This window comes from Rhincodon typus, chromosome 24, assembly GCF_021869965.1.
Source record: "Rhincodon typus isolate 14 chromosome 24, sRhiTyp1.1, whole genome shotgun sequence".
Classification (NCBI taxonomy): domain Eukaryota; kingdom Metazoa; phylum Chordata; class Chondrichthyes; order Orectolobiformes; family Rhincodontidae; genus Rhincodon; species Rhincodon typus.
In genome coordinates this window covers 41,162,364-41,178,506 of record NC_063355.1, presented here as the reverse complement: position 1 = coordinate 41,178,506, position 16,143 = coordinate 41,162,364, and the positions used below count along the sequence as shown (strand labels likewise).

The window sequence follows — 16,143 nt, the reverse complement described above, 5'->3', positions numbered from 1 at the left end:
CACCTTGTTGTCTCGGATTCTCCAGCATCTGCAGTTCCTACTATCTCAACTACAAAGGTACTTGCTTGGTTTCTCTCTTCCGCTCACTCAAGTCATGAACTGATCACAAATATGAAAGAACAGTTGCCTGATGAACAGGGTTACTCAATGCTAAGCGTCAGTATTTTCACTATATCTTAAGCATAGTGTGGTATAACAACAGAAACATAAGAGCTGCAGAAGCTGGAAATCAGAAACAAAAACAAATCACTGTTTAAACTCAGCAGGTCAGGTAGCATCTGTGGAATTGAAGTACAATTCATGTTCTGGGTTCAGTGACCCATCAGAACTACCAGACCTGCTGAGTTCTCAATGATTTCTGTTTGTTTAGGATATAGCAACATCCATATGAAAAGAGAGTTGCACCAGATAGAGATATGGAGCTTCAGCCAAATCTACTATCCTCTTCAAAACCAGTTATGGTGGTTATGTTTTTTTTATAAATGACTGTGTTCTTCACTTCCTGCTAAATTCCTAACAATAACATTGATAACATGCAAATTTGCCTATATCAGGATCTTGATTTGAAATGAATTTTAACACTTTGGTGCAATTGATAGCCTGTCACTAATCTTGCCAATGGCTTTTCTTTACAGGAAATCAGCATGTGCTCCTGATTTTCCAGGACAAGTACACAAACGCTGTATGACTGTAAAAGGTCACGTAGATTATTGGCACAAACCAACGTTTGTAACTATGTAAACTGTTGGACTGCTTTCAGTAAATAGAAACATTCTGTCAGTCTGGCAGCATCTGCAGAGAGAGAAACAGCAAATATTTTAGGTCTGTGTTTTTTTTAAATCGGGAACTGTGTTTAACTTGCTGAATTTTCTTGATGTAACAGAATCGATTTATTGGGAGAGCTGTTGATGTGTTTGTGATCTTCCAGAAAAAATATCTCACAATAGACTTGTGGGCAGAGTTAAAGCTCATGGAATAAATGGGACAGTAGGAACGTAGATATGACGTTGACTTGACAGGAAACTGGAGTGGTTAATGGTTGCCTTTGGGACATGGGGGTTTAAATGGAGTTCCCCAGGGGTTGATATTGAGACTCTTGCACTTCCTGATAATATATGTTTACATCGACCTTGGTGTACTATGCATAGTGTCGAACTTGTGTAGAATATGAAACTTGAAAATATTGTGAACCATTTGTGACGAGAATAGTGCAAAAATTTAAAAGGATTTAAGACCAGTTGTAGGAATGGACATAAAATTTAATGCTCAGGAGTGTGAAGTGATTCATTATGGTCAGAAGAACCTGGAGTGGTGAAATAAAACAAAAGGTACAGTTATGAAGGGGGTACCTAGGCAGAGGGACCTGTGTATATATGTGCATAAATAATTGAAAGTTCCAAAGATGGTTAACTCGGCCTAAAGTAGTCTTCCTTAAAGTAAGAAATTCAATTAATAAGTGCAGGAGGGCACGCTAGGAACATCAGGTATTCCTAAAAATGAGTTATCAAGCTACAAAAGAAGACTAATTGCATGCTGGCATGCATAGCTTCAAGTGATACCACAATCAACAGATCAGATCTGAGCACTGCAGTCCCGCCACATCCAATTATGAGTGGTCCTGGTCAATAAAACACACTCGCTAGAGGATGAGACTCCATATACATTCTCATCCTCAGTGATGGGAAAACCCGGCATATCAATGCAAAAAATACAGCTATAGCTGTCGCAAAAGTAAAGCTGACTCTCCAGAGGTGAGGTGAGAGTGACAGCCCTTGACAGCAAGGCTGCATTTTCGCAGTGTATGACATCAAGGAATCCTGGCAAAACTAGAGTTGATGAGTACTGGGGCAATCTTTGCTGGTTGGAGTCATATCTGGCACATAGGAAGATGGAAGTCAGTCACCTCAGCTCCATGACATCTCTGTAGGAGTTCCCTCAGAACAGTGCCTTGGCCCAACCTTCAGTTGCTTAATCAATGACCTTCCTTCCATAAGGTTGGAAGTGGGGATGGTTGCCGATGATTGCGCAATGTTCAGCACCATTAGTGACTCTTTAGATGATGAAGCTGTCCATGTCCAAAACGAGACAATCAAACCAATGCCCTTGACATTCAATGTATCATCATCACTGAATCTCCCACTGTTAGTATTTGGGGATTGCCATTGACTAGAAACTGAATTGGACTCACGATATGAAGGCAACGGTTACAAGCCTGGATGGGTGCAGCTCCAACAACACTCAAGAAGCTTGACACCATCCAGGACAAAGCAGCTCACTTGATCGTTTATGTATATGGTATAATTCAGTCACTTCACTACTGGCACTCAGCAGCAGCACTGTGTATACCTTCTACAAGGTGCACTGTAGAAATTTACCAAAGACCCTTAAATAGGAGTTTGCAAGCCCATAACCACTACCTTTTTTATATTTGTCATCAGGTACGTGGAAACATTGCCCCCTGCAAGTTTCCCTCCAAGTGACTCACCATCCAGACTTGGAATTCCATCACCATTGCCTCAGTGTTGTTGCATCAAAATCCAAATTCCCTTTTTAATTGTCGGCCTGCCTTTAGCACATGAACAGGTTCAAAAAGGTAGTTCAGCACCACAAGGGTAGCTAAGGAGGACCGATGCCTGTGTACCACAAGTAAAAAGGGCAAAAAGAAAAAAACAATAAGTTGCATTCAGTTTGTGTAGAATGTTGTTTTGGTCACGCAGTAGTGGATCCAATTCTGGGCACCTCCTGAGGAAAGATGTGAAGACATTAGGAGGAGTGCAAAAAGATTCATTAAATTGGTACCGAGGTAAGGAACATATGTTAGGCAGGTAGTTTGGAGAAGGTGGAACTGTTTTCCTTGCAAGAGAGGGTTGAGAGCAGATTTAAAAGAAGTATTCAGAAACATGAGGGATGTAGATGGACGGAAATAGGCAGGGGAAAATGAAGTTGTTGGTGTAAGAATAGAGAACAAGAAGGAACATAATTAAGGTAATGGGCAAAAGATGAAACTATGACAAACATTTTCATACAGTAAGTGGCTAGGATCTGGAATGCATTGGCTGAAAGTGTGGTTGAGATGCAAAACTGTGGGGTATTGGCACTAAATTATTCCTGTGGAGAGTCAGTGTGCAAACAAGGAATGAAATGGCTTCTTTCTGATTTTATTTTCAGCTTTCCAGTATCCACTGTATTTTGTTCATCCACAAGTAGCAACTTCCCTGGTTGGATAGAGAAAAGCATGCTTTGGCAGTGTGTGGTTGCGATCCAAACAAGCTTCTTCCCGGTCACTCTCCCCTCTTCCTGATGAGAGACTATCTATCTTACTGTTGAATATATCAAAGCTGTTTTGCATCAACCCCTCCAGGTGGACATGATCTGCACATTCCCATCGCCGTTTCAGTTAAAGGGGTGTCCCCCTGAAATATTTAAATGAATTTAAGTATTGTTTTCATGGCACAAGTTTCCATAATTTAAAGACCTCTATCAAATTACCTGTTTCTTTCTTTCTTGAACAAATGACCCAAATGATGCCCTGTCCTGCATCTTATTTTTGTTTTTTATTTCTCTAAATAACACTGTATCCTGCTAAATAACTAACTAATGGTAGCCTCTAAGTTTTGCTAAAATGTAAAACAAAACTAAGGACTGCAAATACTGGAAATATGAAACATAAACCGACAAAGGGTCGTTGAGCTCAAAATATTAACTGTTTTTCTCCCCATAGATGTAGCCAGACCTGCTGAGTTACTCCAGAAGTTTGTGTTCTACCATTTAGTTCCATAACATTACTTCATGCAAGTTGCATTTTGTCCTCTCCAATACTTTTAGGGAGAACTGTATGTTGAAAAAGAAATAACAAGTAGATGTGCTATTACTCATACCTTTATTAAAAAGTCTTAAATTATTGCATCTTTCTTGCAGTTTAAAGGAGGGTCAATTGTTGGCCAAGAATGTAAAACCTATTTGCAAAGTGAAAGAAAGAAAGAAACTTTGCTTCAATTTTCAAATGACGACTTGGTAAGCAGAGGACACAAGGAAAACTACCAGGAGACTCAAAACAAATTGCTGGAAAAGCTCAATACGTCTGTCAGCGTCTGTAGAGAGAAATCAGAGTTAATGTTTCAGGTTCAGTGACCCTTCCTGAGTCACTAGAGCTGAACCGTTAACTCTGGTTTCTCTCTGCAGAATCTGCCAGACCCGCTGAGCTTTTCCAGTAGTTTGTTTTTGTTTCTGATTTACAGCACCCACAGTTCTTTTGATTTTGGTTAAACTACCAGGAGATGTGATCCTGAGCTTCGTCTTTCAAACCAATAGTGATTACTTTGGTATTACTGAATTGTGAAATTTGGAATTATGCTGGATTAATCCTGGATTTATTGTTTGAATTTGATACTACACTAATCCACCACTGGCTTGTCTTGCAGTCAAGTTTGAATGTTTCTATTTGGCAAAATCTGGTACATGCATCTCCTTCTTCTCCCTTAGTTGATGGAACAACATTTAGGCAATGTGGCATATGAATTACCCAACTTTTTTTTTAATCTTCATGAACATACTGGTGCCATCATGCTGGAAGTCGTGGAAATGATGCCTTATGATCATTTGGATACAGAGAATGGTGGGACGGAAGGTTAAGATCCTATCATTCTTTTGGAAGGGAAGGGAAAGGACGGGGTGAGGGCAGAAGTGTGGGAAATGGGTCAGACACGGCTGAGGACCCTGTCAATAAGCATGGTTGATCTGGTTTAATGTGTGAATTGTCTATGACAGGGTTTTAATTGACCTTGCCATTCCTGGAAATAATACTTAATCAAATATAAGGGACATAACCTTATTTGGGCTCCTGAATGGTTTTTCACTTGCCTTTAGGGAGACCTGTATTGTAATGAGTGCCTTTGACATTCAGGCAATATTCGACTGAATGTGACATCAAGGAGCTCTGGCAAAACTGGGTTCACTGGGGACCTGGGAAAAGACTCCACTGGATGAAGCCCTCTTGAACACAAAGGAAGGTGGTTGGGTTGTTAGAGGCTGATTATCATCAGTTGCTTCTTCAGTGACCTTCACTATTCCATAAGGTCAGAAGTAGGGTTGTTTGTGGACTATTGCGCAATGTCAGCCCCATTCATGACTCCTTAGACACTGAAGCAGTGCATGTTTAAATATCCAGGCTTGGGCTGATGTGGCAAGTAACATTCATGCCACACAGGTGTCAGGCAGTGATCATCTCCAATGAGAAGGAATCTAACCATTGCTCCTTGAAATTCAATGGCATTACCACATTCCCCACCATCGACACCTGGGGCTTCATTAGAGGAGCAGGAGAGTCGATGTTGCGGTCCTAGATCCTCCTCCAGGACTGTGGAGGGGGAACGGAGCTGGGAAATAAATAGAGCAAAGAGGCTAGGGGAAGGTAGGTGGGATGGCGATAGGTGGATGCAGGTAAGGATTAGTCAGTGGGAAGGGTGGGGCAGATAGGTGGGGATGGAGATGGACAGGTAGTGTCAGGTCAAGGAGGCAGAAATTGGAGGGACGGTTGGATGTGGGATGAGGAGATTTTTGAAATTGGTGAATTCTATGTTTAGGCCATCAGGTTGCAGGCTTCTGAGGTGGAATATGAAGTGTTGTTCCTCCAGTTTGCCTGTGGCATTGAGGAGGCCGAGGATGCACATTTTACCTACTGAGTGGGAGGGGTAGTTAAAATGGTTAGTGACCGGAAGGTGGTGTTGATAGTGTACGAAGCTCAGGTGCTCCACAAATCTGTCAGTCTACATTTGGTTTGATGGATATAGAGGACACCACATCAGGAGCAACGGATATGGTAGACCAGGTTGGAGGATGTACAGGTGAACCCCTGTCAGATATGGAAAGTTTGTCTTGGGCCTCGGATAGATGTAAGAGAGGTGGTGTAGGGGCATGTGTAGCACCATCTGCAGTTGCAAAGAAAGGTGCCAGGTTTGGTGGGGAGTGGACTAGGGAGTAACGGAGTGAGCGGTTCCTACGAAAGGCAGATAGGGTGCTTTTCGTAGGGACCTCCCACTCCGTGATTCCCTCTGCCACTCTGCACTCCCCACCAGCCCCATCAAACCTGGTACCTTTCCTGGGTGACGAATGCATCTTAGGCCGCCTCCAGTGCCACAACAATGCCACACACAAACTGGAATAATAACACCTCATATTCTGCCTTGGGAGCTTACAATCGCCTAAACATAGAATTCACCAGTTTCAAAATCTCCTCATCCCATGTCCAACCCTCCTGTGTTCCTCTGGCCCTGTATAGACTCTGACTCCAGCATCTGCAGTTCTTGCTGTCTCCGAACATCTGGGGTTTACCATTGACCAGAAGTGGAACTGGGCTAGTCATATAAATACAGTGGCTACAATATCAAGTGAGAGACCAGGAATCCACTGACACACAACTCACCACCTGATTCCCCGGATCTTTCCTACCTACTTGCAAAGCACAAAATTTTCTTCCATGGGAGAGCACTTCCTTGATATTGGTTTCCTTTCTTCGTACCCTGGTGGCTTCTTTTGTAATCCAGGGGCTCAGGTTAGCACCGAGGGCATGGGTTGAAATTCTACTGCAGTGGCTGGTTGAATTTAAATTTAATTGCTAAACATGGAACATAGAGCTAGTACTAGCAATAGCGACCAAGAAATTTGTATCCATTTCTGTGCATTGTTTTTGTAGTGTAGTGATTATGAAGAGGAAAGTTTCATAATTCGCATTTAAATGGTGGAGGCAGGTTCAGTTGTGGCATTCAGCAGAGAATTGGATTAATCTGAAAGGAGGAATGTGAAAGATTATTGTGAGAAGGTCTATGAATGACATTGGGTATGTTCCTTATTCCAACATGACGGGCTAAATGGCAGACCCTCCTGTACTCTAACAATTTGGAGATTACTCAGTTTGAACAGAATACCACATGTATTAAAGATTATGGTTGTGATTGTTGGAGTTTGATATATGTCAGCTCAGACATTCTTTTAGTTTTTAATCATTTTTAAATTATGCATGAGAGTCACTCTATGACTTAAACAAGAAGCTTTGTAAAAAGAGTATCTCTGAGGAACAGTTGGAGAGGAAGAGCAAGTGTAGTGACAGTTGCAAGGGAATAGATATTCTCATACAAAGAATTTTGTAAGCATTCATGTATCTGTACAGCCAATGTAGACATGTTGGATAAATGTCAAGCTTAGAACCTCAGAGCTGGGTAACGTGGGCTTTTGGAAGCTTTAAGTCAGCATGTGATTCTTTGAAATATAGGGAAAGGTCAGGGGAATTGGACTAATTGGATAGTTCTTGCAAAGAATTGCTGCAAAAAGACAGTCGTCTGACTTTTAACACATCATTCTGATTTTTTTGACAGCAAGCCTCTGCAATTATGTTGGTTAGAATTTGGCTTTTTACAGTGTACAAGATTTGCTGAAATACTCCTGGTTTCACGCAATGCATTATTTTGAAGTCTACTTGTGAACCTTTTTAAGTGATAGTTTTAAATGGTGTGTCATTTTTATGCTGTCAAGATATCTTTGCTTTTTGTTGTGTAGGTACGTTGTGGAATTTATCATCCTATGAACCACTGAAGATTGTGATTATCAATCATGGCCTTCAGACTCTAACAAATGAGGTCATTATTCCTCATTCGGGATGGGAGAATGAGCCCAATGAGGATTCCAAGCCACGTGATGCCGAATGGACAACAGTCTTCAAAAACACATCGGGATGTCTAAGGTGAATTTTTTATGTTGAAATTGTTTTGTTTTGCATTGCTGTGAGTTTGATTCTGCTTCAGTGTTAAACTTGGCTCAGTTGTTAGCACTCTAGCTTTGGAGTAAAATAGCTTTGATAGTCCACACTGGAACAGGATTTTAGGATAATGTTTCAGGTAGCATTGTACCTCTTGAAGTGCTTTCTTTTAGGATGGATTAAACCCAGCTGCCTATTCAATGCATGATCAAGTCTTTTTGGCTCTTTTGGTGGAAAACCAGGGACTGCTCGCAATCTCCTAGCCAGCAATTTATTCCTCAGCTAGCATCCCCACAAGAGAGAAATTGGTCATTTATCTTGGTTTTGGGATCATCTTGTGTGCAAATTGTGGCTGCCATGTTAATCAAGTACAGTATTTCTAACTCTTGTGTGGACTGCTTTGAGATCTTATAACTTTCCAGAGTTCAGCTGTTTTGTCCACGTTTGAACCAGGGCTGTAATAGAGTTGCCTTGGAAGAACAGAAGCTGGGTATTAGTGAGCAGGTTATTGCTAAACAAGTGCTGCTTTATAGCACTACCGATAATATCTTCCATCACTTTCCTAGTGACCAAGAGTACGCTGAGAACGCAGTAACTGGTTTGGTTGGGTTTGTCTTGCATTTTACGAACAAGATTTGCCTGTGTGATTTTTCACATTGTTAGCTTGATGCCAGTGTTGTAGCTGTAGTGAAACAGCTTGGCAAGGGGAATGGCACAAGTCTTGAGTGCTATTACTGAAATGTTGTCAGGGCCCACAGCCTTTGCAGCATCTAACACCTCTGAACACTTCTTGATATGATGTGAAGTGAATTGAATTTGCTGGGTGCTGTCAGCTGTGATACTGGGGCGCTCTGGAGGATGCCAAGATAGATCATCCACTCAGCACTTTTGGCTGAAGATTGTTCTAAATGCTTCAGCCTAATCTTACACACTAATTTGCTTGACTGCCCTGTTCTTGAGGATGGGGATGTTTGTGGAGCCACCACCTCCAGTCGACAGAGGGAGGATGAATAGCATGTGCCGATGGTTTTATTTTTGTGGAGTTTAGTGTGGAATTAAAAGGATTGTGAAATAGAGATGGTAGATTTTTAATTCAGTTTGCATTATATGTATTAGCTATATTTATTTCATAATTTTATAAATCACGTATCTCAGAATAACTCCAGCCTCTATGAGGAGGGTGTCTTTGGGAAGTTTCGCCTCAAAAGTGAAACGATCTTTACGTGTTTTTCCTTCAGAAGGTTCAAGTTTGGCTGTTCTGCTATTGGATGGTGAGCTCCATTATGTACTGCAGTGCAAAGTTCTGCTAACCAAGACAGTCTTATTTGCTCTTGCATAAGTTTGCAATTATGCACCAATTACTACAGTTATACCAGTGGGATTCGGCTCAATTCACAGCATTCATGCATGATCAATTTCCCCCTTATTGGTCCTCCCTCAAAACCTGTTTGTTTCAATGCAGGTATAGTTTGTAACTCTTAATTCTGATAAAGGAAAGGTAAGCTTGTGTAAGAGCACAGCCTTATTCAATAGTTTATTGTTTAATGAAACTAGACTATTTGCATTTTATTTTGAGTGATTGGGATGGTGCACACCCATAGATTACTTTGGCTTATTGATGTTGACTAATAAAGTCTGCTGTTAGTTATAAATTTCTGCATAATTTTTCATAGAAATCTTGCTTTAGTCCCATTTTGGCGCCAGAGTTACTGTCACTCTGTAAAGTTATAAGTTGTAAATGACACCTGCATAAGTCATTTTACCAATATTTTCAGTAAAGTTGTCTGATGAATGTGATGTTTCGAACCAAATGTTCACATTACTTTTATCCATGTATAGTAAACACTCAGTTAAATGCGCAACAGATGTTCATAATGCTGTATGTTAGATTTGGTAAATATTGTGCATTGAATTCATATACTCCTGTAAACTACTACAGCAAATTTGAGTTTCATTTCCACCTGTTTTCCATCAGTTGTGTTTTTGACTGAATTGCTGCACATTCTTTTAGTGTGTGTTTGTCTCTACTGTATAGTAAGATAGCTCTTTAGCTGTACGCAAGATATTTTAGACAACCAAAAAAGGTGAATAATATTTTTAAAAATTCCTGTAGAGCTGCAGTAGCAGAGTCTGAGAAGAGGTATTTCCTTTTGGCTGAAAAATGTATGTTAGCCATAAACTTGAGACAAAGGAAGAAACCATTCGCAAGATTAGTAAAAAGCTAGTTTTTCAGCCAAGATGAAGATTTACTCAACAGTTTATCTACTGTCATTCCTTTCAATGAATCCGTTGTGCTGCTGTGAACCTGTTTTTAAACTTAAATGAGTCGTGCTAATTCAGTTCAGGAGTGATCAAACAAAAGAAGCATACTTGTATTACAAAGTAATAAACTGGAGTGTTGCATATTTCACAAGTCTGTGCTATCATGAAATACAGCCCGCAAAGTCTGATCTTGTTCCATTGCCATGATGGGCTGAAGGCATTGTTAAAATCCAGCATGCTTCAGCACCTCAGATTTTTGGACTTTTGGAGTAACTGAAATAGCAGCTCAGTTGCAGCCAACCCAATGTGCATAACAATGTGTTCTTATAACATGCTTAAATTGTAGTGTAAAATACATTTTTAAGTGAAGAAAATTAGTAACGCAAGTATTAATTCCCATCTACAGTTGTGTGTATTTCACAATACGGTATTGATGAGCAGCAAAACCAACTTGGTTGCAATCTTGTAGTTATATTCTACTTGGAATTTTTGGAATTTTAAGTCCCAGTGATTTGCGATAGGAGTTGGCAGCTATTACTGCCTTTGCACTAAAATCCAGACCTACAGAAATATCACGGGGAGGAGTGTTTAAAAGCAATTTGTGCTGAATGACTACTGTGTATTTTGTTTGTTTGTGCATAAATCACGAGAGTCGTGTTCGTGTGCTGTAGGATTTTTAAGATTACTTTTTGTTGTTTTGAACTGCCTACTGTGTTAAAGCTCCAAGAGCACTACCATTGCCATGTGGAGGGTGTTTCTTCAGATTTGATAATGCCATATTTCTCCATTGGTTCAAAATCTGGTATTTGGCTTAATTGTTCCTGCACATTAAGATTCCTAACATAATTATAAGACAGCTATACCATAATACACAAGTTTTTTTTATGAGCTATATGCAGAAATGTTTTAGAATCATGTAAGGTGTTATTTTGTATGGATGGGGAGATGAAGGAAAAATCAAGTTATCTATCTGCATTTGTCATACAGGGGTGAGGGTGAAAGATGATGATGTATTTGTTATTGACTAGAATCAGAAATACATTGTGAGGTGGACGGAGGGTAAACCTGAACAGGGAATAATTTATTGTGCATCTTCTCAGCTCCACAGTCAATCTTAAGCTGCCTGTTTAGCTCCTGCTTCTGGGTTAACTGACCCACTGTCTTAAAGGGGCAACATACATCCAACTACATGCATAACAGGAACAAAAACAAAGTTGCTGGAAAAGCTCAGCAAGCTCAGACTTGCTGAGATTTTCCAGCAACTTTGGTTTTGTTCCTGATTTACAACATCCACAGTTCTTTCGGTTTTTACGTGCATAACAGATGTGGTGTTACCTCTTTCCATTCTGTCAAAAAAAAACTCCTGACTACATTAACAAATAGTAACATGAACATGTTATTCTGGAACTGGTATTGGGTACTGAGGCAAGCTTAATAAATAGCCTCAGTAAGAGATCTACCAGGAATTAGTGGTCATAACATGATAGCATTTGAGTGTGAGAAACTTGGGTCAGAAACATCTGTGTTTAACTTAAAGGGAATTACATTGAAATGAGGGTAGAGTTAGCTAAAGTGGACTTGGCAGGTAGATTGGCAGGAAAAACAGTCAGCAAGTAGTATGAGACATTTAGGGAGGTAATTCATGACTCAGCAAAATTGTATCCCAGTAAGGAGGAAAGACTCAGAAGGATTAACCATCCATGACTAAACAAGAAAGTTAAGGAGAGTATGAAGTTGGGGAAAAAACAGTATATACGGAGGCAGAAGTCAGTGGTAACCCTGGAGATTGGGGTAAATTCAGAATACAACAAACAAAAGCTGAAAAGATCAAGGTGAAAAGTTAACTGAGGGCAAACTAATGAGGAATATAAAAACTGGCAATAAGAGTGCTTTAAGCTTTTTTTAAAAAAAAAATGGAAGACGAGTGAAAGTGAATATAGGCCCCTTGGAAAATGAATTTGAGATGTTATGGTGATCAAGGAAATGGTAGAAAGGTTAAGTGTTATATTTGAACTTCCAGAAGACAGATGACAAGGTAACAAAAGGATAAGAGCTCATTGTGTTGGAGGTAATATATTGGCGTGGCTAGAGTATTTGCTTCATGCCCATTAGCCATGAGATTGATTTAAGGTTGGCAACCGATAACCATTGGGAATCGACCCTGATCAGTGCTGGGACTGCAGGTGTTATAGTAATTATATTAATAACTTGGAAGAAGGAAGCAAATGTACTATAGCCAAATTTGCAGATGACACAAAAATAGGTAGAAAGATAAGTTGCAAGAGGGATACCTGGAGTACTGTGTACAGTTTTGATCTCTTTACTTGAGAAAAGATGTACTGACATGGAGGGGGTGCAGAGAAGGTTCACTTGGTTGACTTTGGAGTTGAGAGGGTTGTCGTATGAGGAGAGATTGCATAGACCAGGACTATACTTGTTGGAATTTAGAAAATGAGGGGAAATGTTATAGAAACATGTAAAATTATGAATGGGATAGGATAGAAACAGGGAGGTTGTTTCCTCTGGTGGGTGAAACTAGAACTGGGGGACATCGCCTCAAAATAAGAGAGAGCAGATTTAGGCTTGAGTTGAGAAGGAACTTCTTTGCCCAAACGTTTATGAACTTGTGGAATTCCCTGCCCAGTGAAGCAATTGAGGCTACCTTGTTGATTGTTTTTAAGGCAAAGATCGATTTTCGAGCAACAAAGAAATTGGAAGGTTATGGTGAACGGGTGGTTAAGTGGAGCTGAGTCCACAAAAAGATCAGCCAGGTATTGATAGATTAAGTGGGCAAGTGGTGTGTAATGTGGAAAAAACGTGGTTTGTATTAAGTGAAGAAAAAGCATGGAAAGCTGCAACACAAAGGGAATTGTGGGTATTTGTATGTGAAAAGGGAAGCTCGTACATAAGTGTAGCAAGTAATCAGGGAAGCTAATGGAATGTTGGCCTTTATTTCAAGGTGTTAAAGGAGAAGAGTATGAAAGTCTTACTGCAATTGTACAAAGTGCTGGTGAGACCATATCTGGAGTACTGTGAACAGTTTTGGCCCCTTTCTTTAAGGGAAACTATTATTTCATTGGAAGCAGTTTCAAAATAGAGGCCGATTGATATGTGCCAGTTCTGTGAAGGTAATTTTTTTTAAAAGAAACAAGCCTGCAAGTCATTTTGAACAGTGACCTCAATACATTAATTCTAAAAAAGCTTGTGATTTCGTTGAAGTCCCTGGATGAAGTCCTGTGATTTTAATGGATGGAATGTTTATCTTGCTGATTTCACGGCACCAGAAATCTATTATTTCAGCAGTTCTGAGGAAGGGTCACTGGACCTGAAACATTCTCTGATTTTTTTTTTTCTCCACAGATGCTGCCAGACCTGCTAAGCTTTTCCAGCAATTCTTAGTTTTGACTCCAGAAAAGAAAATAGATGATCTCCGATCAGAAGGACCAGGAGTTAAGTTCAGAAGAGAGAGTAGTTTCTCCCAGTAGGAGAATCCAGTTTTTAGTTCAGGGGATCCAGTCACAATCAGGGTTGCGAAGGTTAAAAGCCAGGAGAGTTTGGATAGAAGTCTTCAAGTTATTAGAATGAAAAATGTTTAGGTTTATCAGTATTGTGAAAGGGTCACGTCAGTGGAGTTTGAAAGGAATTGTATAATTGTCTCTGCAGTTCAAGAAAAAGAAACTGAGAGGATTCAGTTAAGTAACAAGTTGAGTTGAGATAAGAGCAAAATTGTTCTGGAATTGAATCTTTGTAAAACAATAGAGTTGGGAAGCATTTGGAAACTTTGTTTTGTTGTTTTTATTAAGACCTTTATAACTGTCATATTATTTGCTTTGTTTGATTTGTTTGTTTTACCCTCTTGTGTAATATGTGTATCATCTTATGGTCACAGATGCTGTGCAACAATATAAGTGAATATGTTTCAGTGAAACTATCAAACGAGGTTGCATTCTGAGATCTGAGTTGTCCATTGTTACCATCAACTGGAATCATGGTAACAGGGTCGTGGATGTCACTGCACAGTTACAGAAATTTTGGATGAAGAGGATTGATAGCCAGAGATCAAGTTCTTATTGGTATCTGCGACAGAAGTGGAAAAGGCAAGAAGTTCAGTGTTTAAAGAATTAGGAAAGAGATTAAAAGGCAGGGCTTTAAAATCTCCATATTATTCACAAGGTCATGCACTAGTGAGCATAGAAATGAGTTAGAGCAGATGAATGTGTGGCTGGAGAGATGATGCAGATGCTTGAGATGCCTATGAGAAGAGAGACCTGTACAAGCTGCACCTTTTGCACCTGTACAGAGCTGGGATAAATATCCTTGCATGATAGTTTCCTCATGCTATTAAGTAAGATTTAACATCAATTAGGTAGGGAACCAGAGGATGAATTCACATGGTACAAAGTCAGAAATGGATATGGAAAGTAGAAACCGGGGAGGCAGTGAGACCCAGATAACATTCTGGGGACCTGGGTTCAAATCCCGCCATGGCAGATGGTGGAATTTGAATTCAATGAAATGTCTGGAATTAAGAGTCTACTGATGACCACAAATCCACTGTTGATTGGTGGAAAAACCTTTAGGGAAGGAAACTGCTATCCTTACCTGGTCTGGCCTATGTGACTCCAGGCCCACAGCAATATGGTTGACTCATAACTGCCCTCTGGGCAATTAGAGATGGGCAGTAAATGCTGCTTAGCCAGTGACGCCCTTTTCCATGAATGAATAAAGGGAAATTAGTGGCTGGGTCTGGAAGACAGAGGGGACAACTTAGAAAAGAGAGAGAGTTTGGCAGTGTTCAAGGGTATGTACTTCAGTGCAAGGAGGACAGCAAGTTAAACAGACAAGCTGAAGGTACAGATAAAAATATGGCAGCAAGATTTCATTGCTGGTACATAAACATAAAGAGGGACAAGAATGGCAGCTCAACATTCCTGGTTGCCTTGTTCTCGGGGAAGATAGTGTGATTTTAAAGTAGAGGAAGTAGCAGTTTTGATTCAAGAAACAATTTTTGCTGGGAGGTTCCAAAAGGCAAATCACCATCACCCCCTCAAGTGCAACTAGGGATGGGCAGGAAAACAGTCCTGAGGAAGGGTCACCAGACCCAAAACGTTTACTCTTATTTTTTCCTTCACAGATGCTGCCAGACCTGCTGAGCTTTTCCAGCAACTTTGATTTTGCTCCTGATGGGCAGTAAACGCTGGCCCAGCCAGTGACCCCCATATCCCATTAAAGAATAAAAACAAGGTGGACTGAAATACTGGCGGGATCCTCAAAAGAAGCTGCATGGATTGAGCGAAGGAACAAAATAAGGGCAGTCAAAATTTTAAGTGTACTTATAAACCTCCAAACAGTCAGAAAACCTGGCAGTTAACTGAGAAGTGCACAAATAGCCATGCAGTTATCATAGGGGATTTTAACAACCACAAAGTAAACTGGAATAGTTTGTGTAAAAGGCATAGAAAGAAAATAATTCATGAAGTGTATTCAGGAGAACGGTTTTGGCTGGTACATAGCAAATACCATGAGAGGATGTGGCTCTGTACCCAGTTTTAGAAAATTCAACTAGGTGGGTGGAATAAGGATTGGTGGGAGAATATTTAGGTGATATGATCTTAATCCAATTCATTTTAACATCATTATGGAGAAGAACAAAAATAGAACCGCAATTCAAGATCTAATTGTGGTAAGACCAGTTTTACTAAGCTGAAGAATGATCTCTCAAAAATGGACTGGAAACAGCGAAATGAAAGTAAGTCTGTGTGAAAGTAATGGGAGGAATTCGAGGGCAAGTTTCAAAGAGTTCGGAGTAAATATGTTTCCACAATGGAAAAGCATGAGATAACGAAATCTTGAATCTCCTGGGTTTCAAGAACCAGACAGAGGGGGAAGCTTACATTAGGCACCAAGAATTCAGTACTGCAGGAAGCTGAGGGAAGTATATGATGGTAAAATCAAAAGAAAATTAGGTAAGTAAAAAAGCGAATGAAAGAATATTGGTAAGGAAAGGAGAACAGAAATTTTATCAATACGTTGCATAAGAGAATAACTAAGGAAAGAATAGGGCCCAAAAAGGTAGGGATGTGTGACAACAAGGTGCAGGGCTGGATGAACACAGCAGGCCAAGCAGCATC

The 16,143-nt window shown here is 40.2% G+C and overlaps 1 protein-coding gene across 1 annotated transcript in view; it reads left to right on the top strand.

The window, feature by feature from the left end:
• Positions 1-16,143, top strand: part of arvcfb (ARVCF delta catenin family member b) — a 302,822-nt gene that overhangs the window by 219,111 nt on the left and 67,568 nt on the right. Inside the window, exons 8-9 of the mRNA XM_048611754.1 lie at positions 7,552-7,735; positions 8,173-8,341. Of these exons, the coding sequence (XP_048467711.1) occupies positions 7,552-7,735; positions 8,173-8,341 (353 nt within the window). The remainder of the gene's footprint in view (positions 1-7,551; positions 7,736-8,172; positions 8,342-16,143) is intronic.